General features: G+C 39.9%; 3 protein-coding genes across 4 annotated transcripts in view; 2 read left to right on the top strand and 1 right to left on the bottom strand.

The window, feature by feature from the left end:
• The window catches only part of LOC136832624 (uncharacterized), a 27,106-nt gene extending 26,116 nt beyond the window's left edge, over window positions 1-990 (top strand). Inside the window, exon 7 of the transcript XR_010851268.1 lies at window positions 1-990. This exon is cut by the window's left edge and continues 729 nt beyond it. The gene's annotated coding sequence lies outside the window, so the exon portion shown is untranslated.
• The window catches only part of LOC136832625 (zinc finger protein 665-like), a 184,673-nt gene that overhangs the window by 70,189 nt on the left and 96,984 nt on the right, over window positions 1-17,500 (bottom strand). The gene's annotated exons all lie outside the window — the stretch shown is intronic.
• The window catches only part of LOC136832623 (uncharacterized), a 43,424-nt gene continuing 27,296 nt past the window's right edge, over window positions 1,373-17,500 (top strand). Inside the window, exons 1-2 of the mRNA XM_067093870.1 lie at window positions 1,373-1,493; window positions 6,302-6,386. Of these exons, the coding sequence (XP_066949971.1) occupies window positions 6,305-6,386 (82 nt within the window). The 5' untranslated portion in view covers window positions 1,373-1,493; window positions 6,302-6,304. The remainder of the gene's footprint in view (window positions 1,494-6,301; window positions 6,387-17,500) is intronic.

The following is a 17,500-nucleotide window of genomic DNA, read 5'->3' as shown; positions in this document are numbered from 1 at the left end:
TCTTGAATAAGGAAGACGCTTTGGCCTTGAAAATTGAAACTCATGAAGTTATGCTGAGGAGACAAAAGTTCTCGAACACCAACCATGCCACTTCAGCGGCTAACACGCGACAAAAAACCTAAACTCCCACAGCAGCCACCAACGAATGGCTTGCTTGCATTTTTTGTCAATTCAGTGCTTTTACCAACTTCTAACATTTTGTTTGCTGAATAATGTTTGGGAGCAAGGAAGGGCTGGAAAGAGGAAATTGTTTTACTGTCGTCTGCACCCAAAGATACACAAGAAGATTTTGGGCTGATCACAGACAGACCTTCTTTTGTACAAGTGATCGGAGACTTCTGTTAAAACAATTGTTCAGGAAATCTGTGAACTCTAGTGTAATGGTTCAATATGTGACAAAGGAAAATACAAAAACACTTCCATTATTTGATTGCGAAAACTAAAAAGCAGCTTTGTATCTAAAACTTGGAAAATTACAGCAGCACAAATTCTACCGAAAACCTAGAATTCGCCAACCCTCTTCGAACGATGACAGACAAACTCCTCTTCTTCAGCGACCAAAATTTATTACTTTCTACACACAACAAAATTTCTCTGCACTCGATATACACGCCAACAGTAAATATATCGAGTAACTGCACTAAATAATCTCATTAATAATTGTGTTATCTGACCAGTATGAAAATGTTACGAAGCATTTTCATACCTTGGGCGACAGTTAATCTAGAGCCCTTTAACCCGGCCCCCCCAAAAAAACTACAATTTAAAAGTTTTGGAGATAAAAAAAAAAAACAGTGAAAACGCGGTATGTGATGAAGACGAAGGCATTTCCATAATGACCTTGAAGGCAAAAAAAAGCGAAAAAACGGGAGACTTAACGTAAGTTGCAACTGAATTATTTTTCTATTAGTGCTACTAATGCACTTGGCTGAAAAGTCCATGTATTTACGGTTTAGGAAATAATAATAATAATAATATAACGTCCAAAAAGTTTATTTTTTCTTCTTCCTGGAATAATAAAGGAATTTTTCGATCTCTTTTAGGCTGTACTGAGACATACTAAAACAGAAATGAAATAAAATTAAAAAATAAAACAGGTATCTGAAAAATGTTTGACTTACATATAGTCCACCTTCGTATTCCATAAACAGATCCCAACAATCTGTAAAAAATTATTTCACATACGCAGTATTCAGGTACAGGTACGCACGTGAAAAATCCCAGCTTGAAAAACTGCTATCGAATCTAAAATGCTCAACCACATCACGAAAGAGAAGAACAGATAAGACAGAAAAAAAAAAGGAGGGGGCTGAACGAGGATATCGTGAGAAACAAGGTAGAGGAAAAATGGGTTCTGATAAACATTCCCAATAACTATAAATAGGGATACGCGTCTCCTTGAATAGTGCCCCAAGAGAAAACGTCTCCATTGCACGAGTTGCTGACACTGTGCCACTGTTGACTGTGCCTACTTAGGAGGAGGATTCGCGGAGGTAAGCAAACGAAGAAAAACTTATCTTATTTATTATAGAACTATGTGCGTCACGACACCAGCTGGTTACCATCATTTATTGCATGATAAAATTCTGAATGTGAGATAATCCCAACGTTGGCCCTAGCCAATTCAAGCGCAAAATGTGAGGCAAGAATTTGCTCTCCACAGAGTAGTTACCGTACATAAAGTTTTCCAAATACGACAGATTATATCCCAAATGGTTACGGCGCATTCTCCGGAAATCGGTGATGTATATATTCCTTTGAAGTACAATGCATTTTAAAAAATGTATACATGACTAACGGGTATACCTAGATACATTCTAAAGCTTATGCTCACAAAAGCCACCAGAAATCAACACAATAAGGTGGCAATATGAATAAATTTCTGTCTCAAATTGGACAGCAACAAAGGCTCTCGAGTAAAAGGCAAATGTTCCTAACTCAGTCACAAAGATCATAAAAGACTACATAAGTATTTACACAGTGCCTGAGGATTCACATAGCTGGGCTGCACACCTTGCATAATACCAGCCATTCTTGCCCATATTCTTGGTGAGCCAAACTTACTTCTTTTCCACACCAGTTGCATAATGCATCAATTCTCCTTATGACAAGAAGAAAGTAAGTGAATGGGCACTAGTTAGGATTTATTTTCTAAATCTATATGTGAAAGGACAAATGCCCTTCTCTACGCTAGACCTAAAGAAAGCATCACAATTAGGACTTAATGTCAAAGACAGAAACAGCCCTACCTAAAAAAGCAAGTAATAATAGAGTCAGCAGTAGAATTTTAAAGCTTGGGAATGATTTAAAATAAGCCGCCAGTGAACCATGCAGTCAGAGAATTATCAATGTCCTTAATGTGAACGTAGGAATTAGTAACCAGGCAGGGTGTTAAGAGGGAGCCTGATATTAGGAGGAACTTTCCTCTTGAGCTCAACAGAACAGAGACCAAAACGTTACAGGAGGAGGATCAAGCGATGGACCTGATCAAATATATCGCCTCAGATTAAATCCTTCTCTGATTAAATGAGTGAACTAGTGTAAATCCTGCTCTAGCAAGATACTGTCTTAGATTAAATCCTACGCTGATTGCATGAATGGTTTTAAATAAAATCCTTCTCTGAACAAGTGAATGGCCTTGCATTACATCCTACTCTGGTAAAATGCATTGCCTCAGATTAAGTAAATCCAACTCTCATCAAACGAATGGCCTTACATTAAATCCTACTCGGATTAAAAGAATGGTCTTAGCTTAAATCCTAATCGGATTAAAAGAATGGTCTTAGATTAAATCCCATTCTGATCAAATGATTGGCCTTGAAATAAACCCTTTCCTAGAGGGAGATAAAGTGGAGCACCTCAAATGCAACTATAATATCTCAAACCAGCACCAATTAATCCAACATAAAGCATTTTGAAATCAGATCCAGAAATTAACTTTAAACATCGAAATGATGCATAAAATCTTATGGGAAGCTCTGCTATTACGAAGTGTGTGAACTTTCCAAGGTGAGTTTGATGAAACATCCAATGAAAATCCAAAACATTATTAAAAATGAAAAGTCCAAAACCATACTCATATAATACTTTGGAGGTCTTCAATTCATCCAAGTTGACAGATGAAGAATGGGCAATCTGAGATAGTGCAACCTGCAGATGAAAGCTAAGATGGGAATATCAAAGAAATAAGGAAGGGTAAAGCATAGGCAAAAAGCATTAACAGAAGTTGGCTGGAGAAAGTCCTGGAGAGGAAGCAGCATCACGTCACTGTTTTCTTTGATCTAGAGAAGGCTTGTGATACGACAGGGAGATATGGAATCCCGAGGGTTCTTTACGAATGTAACCTGAAAGGCAATTTGCCCCTTTACCAAGGCATTTTTAAAAAATAGGTTATTTCATGTTCAAGTTGGAGCAACAATGTCAGATGTGTTCACCCAAGGAGTGCCACACGGAAGTGTTTTGAGTGTATCCTTGTTCGCCTTAGCAATCAATGAGGTATCTAAATAATTCCCCCATAAATAAAACACACCCTTTCTTGTTACTGACCTTTCGATATCCTTTGCAGCAACAAGGATGGCAGTGGCTGAACGCCGCCTTCAGCTCTGCATCGATAATATAGTAAAGTGGGCTGTGGGGAATGGTTTTCGGTTTTCATATATATATATATATATATATATATATATATATATATATATATATATATATATATATATATACAAAAATTTAAAACACAGTATCGTGCTTCTCAGTTATGTACAGAAGGAACCACAGTGATATACTTGATTAGGATAGCGAAAGCGAAATGTATTTGTAAATAAATACATATATACAAAAGCCCATACCTTTCGTTCATCCTTCTGTGGAAGTGATCGACTCACACTAGGAAACGAAAACCATAGGCTTTGTATATACTGCAGTTTTACAAACATTTCGCTTTGCTATTTATGTATATTACTGTGGACCTTTTCTACACACACACACACACACATATATATGTATTTATATATGTATGTACGTATGTATGTATGTATGTATGTATGTGTGTATATATATATATATATATATATATATATATATATATATATATATATATATATATATATATATATATATATATATATATATACACACTACATACATGTATAATACTCTATATATCTACAAGCTGCTAAAACTGATGAAAGTCCTAAAGGGCAAATCTGAATATGAATGTTAGTAAGAAAGTCAGAAAAATGGAGGCAGAGAATTTTTTGCTCAGGTGCCGAAGGACGAAGGAGGTCAATTCTGATAGACATTTGTGAGTAAACGTAATGGATTACGGACGGATGAGAGAAAAGATGAATAGCACAGTAAGTGAAGAAAGGAAGGCGGCACATCACATTGGAACGACTGGAAAAGAAATGTTGTGTTTTATACATGAAACACTGGAATTCCGTAAGGGTTTATTAAAGAAACCTCCATTTATAAAAGTCAAGTATGGATGATCAATGTAAATAATAAAACAAAAGCTACAGTTGTAGACATGAATTTGTTTTGTTGTTTTTGTGGAGAAAGGGCTGAACGGTGTGAAAAGTGCTAAATCATCAGTGTAGGTGGAAAAATACATTACCGAGTTTTAAGGTGGCTTGTTTATGGAGAAAGAACGGAGGACAGTAGGCTGTGAAGAGTGTATGTATGTCTGACGTTTTAGGTGGAAAGAAGAGTGGAAGACTTAGAAAGAGCTGAATACGTGGAGCAAAGAAGGTACAGGTATGGAAGTGCCGTCGAAACACACGACTGTTCAAATATATAATTATATGCATATGTGTGTTAGCTTCACATGTTGCAAAAACTTTAATATTTGTATAAGAATACAAATATGGATAAATATACAAATTCTTTTGGATAAGATGCACTACAAAGACATGAAAAACTAGGTCCAGCATTTTACAGTACTAGAAATAAGGATTCCCACTGAGATCCTTCTTATTCTGCCATTCTGGAACTAAAGTATTCTGCGTGTGGAGCTTTTATTGGTCTATTTTCACTTACGTTTACATCTTAATCTTTACAACCTTACGTGAACATGCCCACCATGCACTAGGATTTAGTCATATTATTATTATTATAATTCAGAAGATGAAACCTGTTCACATGGAACAAGCCCACAGGGGCCATTGGTTTGAAATTCAAGCTTCCAAAGCTTCCAAAGAATATGGTATTCATTAGGAAGAAGAAAGTCGAGGTAACGGGAAATACAGAAAGAAGAGCCCACTTATTGAAAAGTAAAAAAATAAATTTAGACAGATCACGCCTTGCATGGTGTTTGTTGTTCCAGCCCCTAAGGTAGGAAGTTTTAAACCCTGTTAGCCTTGATATGACAGGGAAAACTCCGCCTATTTTCGGATATAACTTGCATTCATGTAAGCATGACAGCTTAAAGATGGCACTTCCTAATGCTTCTGAATTTTGGGGGAATGATATTAAAAAAGGGCAAACATATCGTCTATTCACTTTCATCCTTTATAAGTAATTTAAAAAGAAATTCACAAATCTCACTACTCAATACGAACTTAATTTAGGAATAAGTATTAGATGGTTTTTACAATAAGGATTACAAATTGTCCGTAAATTCACACTAACGCCATTACCTCTAGGAATCTAGTATTACTCTCATGACATTACACCTTCACACAACTGGTCCCAATCATCTGGAAACAGGCCACAAACACCTTGGCATATTCCAAGTGTAGAAATAGAAATCATGACATTTGTCCCTAAAAAAATAAAATAAACAAACCAAAAACCTAACAGAAAAACCTGAATGGAGTGGTGCAGTCAAAAACAAGACCAACGCCAGGTCAGAGCTGCAGCCATCTGTCCTCATCCCCGGTTATCCAATTTGGAGATATTTGATGACTGCTGAAGTAACGTATGTTTTCATAAACTTAACCTGACTCAGAGATAATTAACTTTATTATTACAAAAGCATTGAAGGTTATTGGTTAATTAAAGGTTATTCCGTGGTGTTAATTTAGCAAAACTGCACTCCGGACCACAGGTGACACCAGATTTCTTTCATTGACACCATGTATAGTTTCAATACACAAGGCTTCACATCATGCTCACTAAATGCAAATTTCTAAATGACAGGTATGTTAACATCTTGACTATCACACACATTTAAGTAATACAACACACCGAAAGACTTTACCAGCCAAACAATACCAAATTCAAACAAGATCAACAACGGTTTCTTTCTTTGCTTTGAAGTGTAACAATGTACCGTACTGTAAGTAATAAATTGTCCCTTCCTTTACAGGAAATGAAGTGGCTCTGGATCACTGCACTGCTCTTTTTGGTGACTGGGGTGAAATCTGGACCAACAGGAAAAGATGGAGATATAGGTGGGTAAATCGGTAACAGTGCATCTACTCATTCAGTTATTCTTGTCTCGGCTATTTTATAGAGTACAATCCATTTTAAAATGTGTAGTTACACTTTGATATTTAAAGACATTTCATAAGCAATCAGTTTAAAAATAGTATAAAATTAAAATACAGCTGAAATTCCCTTAGTATTTAAAGACTTTGCATTCAGTCATTTAAAAAATAAGATTCCACTGAGAAAAGTTATCTTATACCAAGTTTCAATTAATCCGCCGTTTACGCCAATGGGGTTAATTTCCACAGTATTTTCTTAACCATTTTCACATTATGACCATAGCTACACTACGGTGATGATGAATATATATAATTATTTTGAGTTCAATATAGGAACGACATACACTTGCAAACTTAGCCGTTGCCACTAAGGGCAACTCATGAGATAAAATAAGACCTTTCCCATAACGGGTGTCTCCCTAGAAAAATAAGACAATATCAATGATACATTTCCAGTTTAATTGGTGAATCACAGATATATCTCCTGTGCCGAAAAAATTAATACTAGCCTCATCATCAGTGGCTTATTAGTGGGGCAGATAATAGTAATTTTTTAGAAGAATCGTGCAAATGATGATACAAGCATCAAATTTGGCACAAATTTTCTCCAAGGGATACTAATTTAAAATCTGCCTGATTAACCAACTGAAAATCCAAAATGGCGGCCATTTTTCAAGATGGCCGTCAAAATAACCACCCGAAGTTGATGTTTTGCTTAGAAATATTTGTAGTTGTCCGAATTGCATGATATAAGAGTGGATTCCTATGTTTTTAAGCCTGCTGATGTATATTTTCTAGTTTATAACATCGTTAAGGCACTGCATTAAAGGAGTGATTGTCGGGCACTACCAAGGCACATTGGTGACATCACTGCTGTGAAACTCAACATGGGGTTCAGTGTCAGCTAAGTAGGAAATTTATGTTGGCATCATACTGCAACAACCTACTAGTATCCCAAATGCTGCCTAATCAACCCCAAATCAGTTAGGCAGCCGCACCTGAATGGATAGGACGTGCCAGCGCGGGAGAGCCGAACCAAGGATAACAGGGTTTTAGTTATCTGGATGGTGTACAGATCACACAGGACTTATGACACTGGATGAACGATCAGACTAGGTGTATGGCACAGTGCAAGAACCTAGTTGTATCCCATACAGGAAAGCACCTATTGTATATTACAGGACATAAGAGGCCTGTTATACTATTACATGTACAGGGTGGTAAAAGGATAAACCCTTGACCCTGAACGTCATCGTAATCATGGATGTGAGCTATACTGGATGATTATGGAAAACAGACTGGACCAAGTGTTGCCTATGTCAGGAGGTTAAGAAATAAGATCTAAAATCTCCCCAGACCAATTCCGCCAGAAGACGGGGGATGATGGATATACGAATCTGGCAAAGAATATTCCTCTGTTTCACTCAATCAATGCGCTACCAATCAAGCTAGACCCTGCAAGACTTGACGAAGATTCTGGGATAGAGGAAACGTTGAGAAAAAATAAGGCACAATATCATGAGAGTTGCAGGCTTCTGTTCAACAACACAAAGTTACACCGAGCTGAAAAAGAGCAAGTTATGTAGGTACTAGTGATGAAGGCATTAGAAGTAAGATTCCACAAAAGCTCCAAGAAACTAAAACAAAAGAATGCTTCTTCTGCAAAACTGAAGGAGGGAAGCTTAGAGAAGCAATGACAATGCAAGTGAACAGGAGAATAAATGAATATGCCAAAACACTCAGTGATACAAAACTTCTCGCCAAACTAAGTGCAGGAGATGTCATAGCCCAAAACGTGAAATATCACCCCTGGCTGTTTGGGGCATTGTATAACCGAGAACGGGCATACCCAAGGTGCAGGAGCAAGAAAAAGCACAGGAACACTGGAAGGATGCATATCCAATTGCTTTCTCTGAACTAGTCACCTACATCTGCGAGATGAAAAATGCCAGTGAGAGGCCACCGATTTTCAAGCTTGCTGATTTGACCAAGCTTTACAAGTAGAGGCTGGTACAGCTTGGTGTTGACTCGCCTGAAGTTCATCCTACTTGACTCAAGGATCAGCTGCTTTTGCGCATTCCATAGCTGCAAGCTAATCGTCAAGGACGACAAGTTCTGTTGGCTGTTGAAACTGATGTAGGTTCAATCCTATCAGAAGCATCCCATTATGGTGAGGTGATCCATCTAGTAAGAGCCGCTGGGATAATAAGACAAGACATGCTCCGTCAGAAGTTGAATTTCAGCAGCTATTTTCATTACAAAGACTTAGAACAGGCTGTGCCACCATCACTGCTTCAGTTTGTATGCATGATTGAACATGGTGCAGACATCAAGTCCCAACTCCATCATGGAGCGTCAAAATCAGACTTTGCTATATCATAACTTCTATGGTACAACTGCTTCGCCAAATACAAGGAAGGAATGGATGTCCACAGGCATTCCAAGGACCGGGAGCCACATTTTGCAGTCTACATGGGCCTGTATGTGTTTGCCAAGACGAGGAAGAGACAAATAATTGAAATACTCCATGAGAAAGGGCTCAGCATATCATATGACCAAGTCCTACAAATCTCAGCACAGTTAGGAGAAGCAGTTGTTGCACAGTATGTGAAAGATGGAGTAATCTGTCCCCAGTCTTGAGAAAGAATTTGTTCATAACTGGAGTAGCTGACAACATCGATCATAATCCGACTGTGACCACAGCTGAAACATCTTTACATGGTACAAGTGTGTCCATTTTCCAGCATCCAAACACGGGAAATCCTGGTGATGAACGTGAGCCCCTCAACTTAGATATAAAGTAAAAAATGAAGGTTAAAAAAGTTCCAGAGCTTCCAGAAGCATACACCAATATTTGACCAGCATACATCACCAAAAAACCCAATCCTCCTCCAGTTGCAAGCCAATCCTTACCAGCACCAGAGTCGATCAGGTCACATTTGAAAGAAGAATATTCTTGGTTGGAGGGAGTCTTCCTCACTGAGAATGTGGCTGATGCAGTCAGCATCACATGGCCAGCATATCATGCAACACAGAAAAGGAGCCGTCCATTTGAAGTGAGCATATCGGCAATGATGCCTATGTGGCGAGACCAGGCACACTCTGTTGCAACTATCAAGCATGCCATGGAGAAGTCCGTGATACAGTGGCTTTTTTGAACCCACAGCAGACACCTGTAATTGTTGCTGACCAACCGTTGTATGCTCTGGCGAAACAAATACAGTGGAAGTGGCAAGAATATGGAGAGGACAAGTTTGTTGTCATATTTGGAGGCCTTCATATAGAAATGGCTTCACTGAGATCGATAGGAACATTACTACGAGACAGTGGGTGGACCAGTGCCATTGTTGAAGCAGGGGTGGCCTCATCTGGTACATCAGAGTCTTACCTGTATGCATCCAGTGTCGCAAAGACAAGATAAGCACATCAGATTACAGCAAGCAGCTTGTACAAACTGATGAAGAAGGCATATCATGATTTCTGCTCTGAAGAGTCTAGCACATCAGAAATAACCTTTGAGGATTGGTGAAAAACGGAAGAAAGAGTCCACAGTTTCACCCTGGAGTCTGGTGCTGGACATGGAACTCACGATATTCACCCTCATCTGCTTATTCAGAGAAGGAGACTTCAACTTGTACCGTGAAGCACTTTCAGAACTGGGGCCTTACTTCTTTGCAAATAGCAATGTTAACTATGCCCGGTGGATCAATATTCACCTCCGAGATATGATGTCACTCGAACAACAACATCCAGATGTGGCCAAGGAATTTCACAATGGTAACTTCGTCATCCACAAGTCGAGAAGAGAATTCTCTGGCATGACGACTGATCAGACGCACAAGCACAATAATGCAGTGATCAAAGGTGATGGAGGAGCAATTGGGTTGACAGAAGACTTGTCAGCACTTCGTAGGTGGATGGTCGCTGAACCTGAAGTTAGTCGTCTACTAGCTGGATACGAGGCCATGTCTGGTATGAAGGATGCCACATACAGCAGCAGACACCACGAGCTGACACCGAGTGCCCAGAAATCTTTCTTTGAAAAGGTGAAATCACTTTCTGCAGTGATGCAGGAGATGGGTAACCCATTCCAAGAATCAGCAGACCTGACGGTGTTATATACAAAGAACATTGCAGACCCAACTCTAGCTACACATCACCAGCGAGGCAAAGAGCAGTTCCTATCATTTATGAAAGGGCTAGAGGATGAAGCTGAAAGTCTTTTCTATCACCCAATCAAGAAGAACCGTTTCATTCTTCAAACAAGAACAGACTGAGGGAATTTCTAAAGAAAGTCCTAAAAGATGACTGTTAGTTATTCTCGCAACTGTTCATCTCAAGCCAGAACAGACAGTGTGACTTGCAAGAACTCTTCAAGCACGGGAATCAGCCATACCCTGCATCTCTCAGTGACAGCGGCAAGCTTCATACGTGTCAGAAGTCACAGCTGGTTGAAATTCTTGAAGCGCAAGTGAATGTCCCGGTGGGAGAACCAAAGGGAGATACAATCATAATTGACGGCTCAGCACTTATCAATGCCTCACCTCCACGTACTTCAATGACTATGCCAAAGAAGACATCATCCCAAAGGTGGAGTCCTATGGTGCTCGGTACAAGCGGGTGGACATAGTCTTTGCTGTATACAACTCAATTCCACCAACACAAGCAGCCCTCAGAGAACATGCAAAGCATGTAGCCTACCATGCTGGGATCATCTGGGGCCAGGCAACCCACTGTAATCCACACATGAGCAGTCCAGCTGAATGGGGGTGCACACAGAACGGAGAATCATGGCAGATGCACTGGACAACACTACCACCGATTGCAGCAAGCTGTCAAGAATAGACAAAGTGCTCCTGTAAGAAGGTTTGCAAAGGAAGATGCAAGTGCTCTCAGGCAGAGCTTCCCTGTACATCACTCTGCAGCTGCATATGTGAACAGCAGCAGATCGAGAAACAGCAGCACGGTGTGCATAACTTTGAAAATGTACTAACAGGGACAAAACTTATGTAAAGAAAGACAAACATCTTGGTGGTCATCTTGAGAAATATGTCTCAGAGTGCTTATTAAACAGGAAAATTTAGTTCAGCAGGCTTCAAAACATAGGAATCCACACTTAGATCATGCAAATCAGACAACTACAAATATTTCTAAGCAAAACATCTACTTCGGGTGGTTATTTTGGCAGCCATCTTGAAAATGGCTGCCATCTTGGATTTTCAATTGGACAATCGGGCAGATTTGATTAGTACACCTTGGAGGACACTTGTGCCAAATTTGATGCTTGTATCAACATTTGCATGACTTTTCTGTTATCTGCCCCACTATACTGAGCTCCCCACGTTACACTGAGTCATTCACCTCTACTTTGCCTTGTCAAGCTTCCTGGTTGTTGAGGACTATCCCTCCAATTTCTCTTTCACTACATTTAGCCAGCACTTTCTACGTCTTCTTCTCCTTCTTCCTAGCCCCTCCTCAGTGTATACAATTAATATAAATGTATATGCACTGTAACATATATATATATATATATATATATATATATATATATATATATATATATATATATATATATATATATATATATATATATATATATATGAATGAACTTTATCACATCTCCGTGATTCATTTACAAGCATTAAGCTACAAACGCCCTTTAATATCCAATTCGCTCTACCTCGGAAATATTTTCATATGTGTTACTGAAGGGGAATTTTTTGGTTGATAATAAGTTCGTCGTCCCGTGGTCTCGAACCACGGAAGACAAGAACTCAGGACTACAGTGGCGCCTTTTTACCCACACGGCCAACAAGTGAGGGATACCGATTCCCACCTACAAATCCCGTTGAACTCATGTATTTGTATTCAGAATCGATATCAACCAACCTCTGCCATGCTGACCATGTAGTGCGTTTGTCGCACGCAGCCATATTATGAATGAATTTTTATCACATCACCGTGATTCATATACAAGCATTAAGCTACAAACATCCTTTAATATCCAATTCGCTCTACCTCGGAAATAATATATTTTCATATATGTTACTGAAGGGGAATTTTTTAGTTGATAATAAGTTTGTCATCCCGTGGGCTCGAACCACGAAAGAAAAGAACTCAGGACTACAGCGACACCTTTACCCACACGGCCAACAAGTGAGGTATAAGTTGATACCGATTCCCACCTACAAATCCCCGTCGAACTCAGGTATTTGTATTTAGAATCGATATCAACCCACCTCTGCCATGCTGACCATGTAGTGCGTTTGTCGCACGCAGCCATATTATGAATGAATTTTTATCACATCACCGTGATTCATATACAAGCATTAAGCTACAAATGTCCTTTAATATCCAATTCGCTCTACCTCGGAAATAATATATTTTCATATATGTTACCGAAGGGGAATTTTTTAGTTGATAATAAGTCCTGAAAATACTGGCACTTAAAAACAAAGTAGGAAGGTCAGTGAGTGAATTAAAATGGTGTGACTGAATGAAAGGAGCCCTTGTAACAGATCACTTTAATTTGTAGAAGAGGTGGCCTCAGCATAGACCTGGTGGTGGAGGAAGACTTAAGGGGCTTCACTGGTAAGAAGACTAAGGCCCTACAAGATGGGCCTCGTGGTAGGGGCACAGCACTCTGAAGGAGGCAGGAATGCAAAAGGTACTCGCCTGCATCCAGATATGTCTCTAATGTCTCGTTCCTTAAGTAAGGCCTTTTAAGGCCTCGGTTCAGGGATTATGATGCTTCCTTGTTCAGATGGAGCTGTGTTGCTCCTCCATGCGTGCGCATCATTTGATTTGGGGTCACCACATGGTCAGTTAATTCCATGTGTTCTTACGGGCCTGCACCTCTCTTAATCTGTATCCCCGGCTCTATTCTGCTTCCGGCCAGAAATTGATCTCCTCACGGCATCGTGCTCTGAAACAAAGGGACTTCTCAACAGTCACATATTCAAAGAGAGAAATTGGGAGAGGTAAACAGAATGCAATTAAAGGATTTAAGAAGGGACCAATATTCCTTTTGCCCTTCCTTGTCAGGCAGTGCTAAGCAATGCCCTGTATTTCTTATTTCTGGATTTTATATTAAGCTTTTGGTATCTTGGATGCTTGGGAAGATATAGCAACTCCCTGCCCAAGTTGACATCTCGCACCTTCACTCAGGTGCAAATGTCTACCAATCCAAGGTTCAACTGACAAATGCTTTACATTAATCTAATTCCCTCTTTAATGGCACTTATGTATTTTTCTTAACCTAAATTTCTCTGCTTCATACGAGATATTTGAAAAATTTACTTGACAAAGAATTCAATATTTTACGTTAATTGCAGAGTAAAAGAAATTGCTTTAACATTAAATTACTGTTACTCTTAAATAGGAATTTGTTAAGGAAATGTGAGCAAATAACTGTAATTATTAAAATACAATAAATCAAAAGCTATTGTTATTTTAGAACAGGAACTATTACAAATATGAAGGAACAGGAACTGTTACAAGTATGAAGAAGTTATAGTAAATGTTAAAATATACTAACTTTAGGTGATTTCCTCAAGGTAAATCTTAAAAAAGAAATATGAGTAAATCATTTAAAATACAATAAATCATAAGCTACTGTTATTTTAGAACACGGACTGTTACAAACATGAGACAGGTATCGTAAATATTAAAATACAATAACTTAAAGTGCTTTCCTTAAGGTAAATCTTAAAATAATCAAGCACTTAACTCTCAGCAGTAATTATTACAGTCAAAGACATGCAGTTAGTTTGCCTTGATGAGACATTACAATGAAGTATACATGGTCTTTGGTTAGGTGTTGCCATGTTACTTGAGTCAATGGCAGTGCCAAATGTGGCACTGAGGTCAAGGGTGCCTACGGGCACGAAGCTAAGTACAATGAAGGACAGACAAATATGTAAACTACACGGGCTTTTCGTGTCATGGACTCGGGACTTAAATTACGCAGGAATAACAAAGAAAACAAATGACAGATTCCAGAATGAGTAATGACTGTTAAAGAAAAATGATGATTAATATGCTGAAATTATAATCTTTAGCCTATGAAAATGGCTTAGGTTCGTTCTTTAATCCAAAGGGCTTCAAAGTAGTCAGAGGACTCGACTCCTCTGGCAGGATTATCTGCCAACATCTACAATAATGGCACTGTGACAAGTTGGGACTTATATGATAATACCTAATGGCTTTGGCATACATGATTTTAAAATGTATCATGCTTTTATACGCATAAGAGAGAAGTCATAAGACTTATAAATTTTGAATGTATTATCAATTGCACTCGGCATTGGCGGAGTGGGAAGTAAAGTAAAATTTGCGCCTTGGTAAGGCATAAAATAAATGCGAGGGACAATCAAAGGGAAAAAAACAAAGGAAAATGCTAAAGGAAAAGAATAAATTACAGAACTGTAAGGAAAAGAAACAGGCAAAGACTCGGATCTATGAGGTCTGGTGACTCTCAACTGAACAGTAGGGAGTATCATTTTAAATTGATTGATACCTTCAATTGTGACGAGTTTGTGTCCGTTAATGTTAGCTCAATAAGGAACTTATTCCTTGCTTATGAGTTGAAATTTGCACGGCAGAGTCATCAAATGCCTTGACCTGGCGTGCAGGGTAGCTACCTCGAGGAGGTGCCACATATATGGGACCCTTGGCTGGGAGTACTTGATTTATTATTAGGGCATTTTGCCTATGTGGGTGAGTGGCCATAAACCTTGCTAGCAGTGCAGTAGCTCTGACTGAAATTTCTTTGTGGCACTGCCCCTGTGGAGGGTGCAGGCTTGTTATTTGGTAACCAAGGAGTCGGGGGGACTTGTTGTGGTAGATTCCCGGAAGGGGGTTTGAAAGACGCCATGGGCAGGTCCTGGAGCTCGTTTCAGCACTGATCTGTGGGATGTCTGGCTTTCTCTGCAGTGCCCACATACCATAGGCTTCTGTGAGTGCCCGTTCTTGGGCAGAGGGATGCTGGAAGTGAAAGAAGGAGGGCAGCTCTTGCATCCCAATGAGCTTGCATGGGCGTCCCACACGTCGTCAAGGCGACAGCACTTTGCTAGGGTCGTGGGCGCTTTTCTGCAGATGTGGGTGGCTAGGGCAGAAGGGACGTAGTATAAGAAATTTTCAATCTTGAACCACTCGAGTATGTCCTCAGAGGAGGAGACTCCCAGGGACTCTAGCCATTTATAGAGAGCCCTATCTGATTGATACACCCAGTCAGACCAGGTCTAACCTGCTTCTTTTATCTGGCCTCTCCAGCATTGTCTCCAGCATTCAGGGGTGATCTTGTACTCCTTTATGATTGCCTTGCACACTTCAACCAGTTTCTCTTGATCCACCTCAGGGAGGGCATTGAAGACAATTAGACCCTTTCCTCTGAGGAGTTTTCCCATGAGAAGGGAGATTTTGGTGGGAGCGAGTGGGTATGTACCATGGACCCTTTCTACCTGATCGAGCCACACCTAGGGCTCAACCTCGGACCGCTTGGGCATAAAGGCACGAGCCTGAGTGAGGGCGGACGCGCCAGGGGCTGGAGAGGAGCTGGTATTGCCAGCTTGGGCCATCTGGAGGTCATGGGCCCGCTGTTTTTCTTCCCTTTCGATCCTATCCCTTCTATCTTGTTCTTCCTTTGAAAGTTTATCCCTTCTATCTTGTTCTTCCTTTGCAAGTTTATCCCTTCTAGCTTGTTCTTCCTTTGAAAGTTTATCTAGTCTAGCTTGTTCTTCCTTCTTATCCTTTCTTTCTTGTTCTTCCTTTGCAAGTTTATCTAGCCTAGCTTGTTCTTCCTTTGCAAGTTTATCCCTCTCCTTGGCAGCACCTACCTTTGCTTGAACCCAGTCCAGCAGAGTTTGTCCTGTCAATCCCAGCCCCTTCCTAAGCCCAGTCAATGCTTTATAGTCCCCTGCTTGCATGGTGCTGGTATTCCAGGCGTAGTAGGACAATACCTGGGAGGAAAGAGGGGGGGTGGGTTTTTGGAGAACTCCAGTTGATTTGTATTGAACTTAATTTCGAGGGGGGGGTGTCTCTCTCGAAAGACCAAAGTTTGTTCGTGATGAACTGGTTTTACTATATTTAAAAGACTCAGGGCTGTTCGGCTGAACAGGTTCAGTATGTCTGAAGAGACTCAATATTGTTCAAAATGAACAGATTCAGTGTGTCTGAATGCGACTCACAATTTGTGATGAAACGGTTTCAGTATGTCTAAAAGACTCAGTTGTTCGTGATGAACAAATTTTAACATGCCTGAATAAGACTCAGTTGTTCATGATGAACGATGTAATTTGGAGTTTATTTCACGCACGGTCGTGGCCAGCTATAGCATGACAGTTGGGGTCTTGGTTCGGGGGGCACTTGCTCATTCCCAAAAGTCTGGGGTTTTTTGGTTCGCCTCATAGGATGTGGTTTGTTCGCAGGGAACTGGGTTTTATTTTTGTCTCATAGGATGTGGTTTCGGATTCACACATGGACTTGGCCAGCTATAGCATGAATCTTAAGGCTTGGTTCAGGGAGAGTCTGCTCGTTCCTGAAAATTTTTGGTTTTGCCTCGTAGGGCGTGGATTTGTTCACAAGGAACTGGTTTGCTGGATTTTTGGTTTTCTTGTGATAGGGTATTTTTAGGAGAGTCCTGATACATGTTAGGTTCAGTAACTCAGGGAGTGTTGTAACACTTGTGAAATCATAACACCAACATAAAAAAGGATGTAGCAGCCCTTTCCTGCAACCTGATATAGGTGCAAAACTTAGTTCCACCATGCATAGGCATTTTTCGCCTAAATTCACGTGCTTAAAAAAATTACATTACCCTACTCGGCCTACTTCGCACGTGACCGGAAGGGTCTATTAAATCAGCTCGATACATGTGGGTTTGTTATGGTTTGGCCCAGTGACTGACAGTTCAAGGTCATCTGGTACATACACACACACACACCTGGCGCAGGAGGACAATGGTGGAGTAAGGGAATTTTACAAGGCGACCGTACGATTATGAAAACTTATTACCTCACTTAGGCTTATTTAGAGAGGAACCCAAATACAAAAATATTCTCTTAGGCTTTACGAAAATT

Source organism: Macrobrachium rosenbergii, chromosome 50 (assembly GCF_040412425.1).
Source record: "Macrobrachium rosenbergii isolate ZJJX-2024 chromosome 50, ASM4041242v1, whole genome shotgun sequence".
NCBI lineage: Eukaryota > Metazoa > Arthropoda > Malacostraca > Decapoda > Palaemonidae > Macrobrachium > Macrobrachium rosenbergii.
The sequence above is the reverse complement of the archived record's forward strand: the minus strand, read 5'-3'. Positions and strand labels throughout refer to the sequence as shown.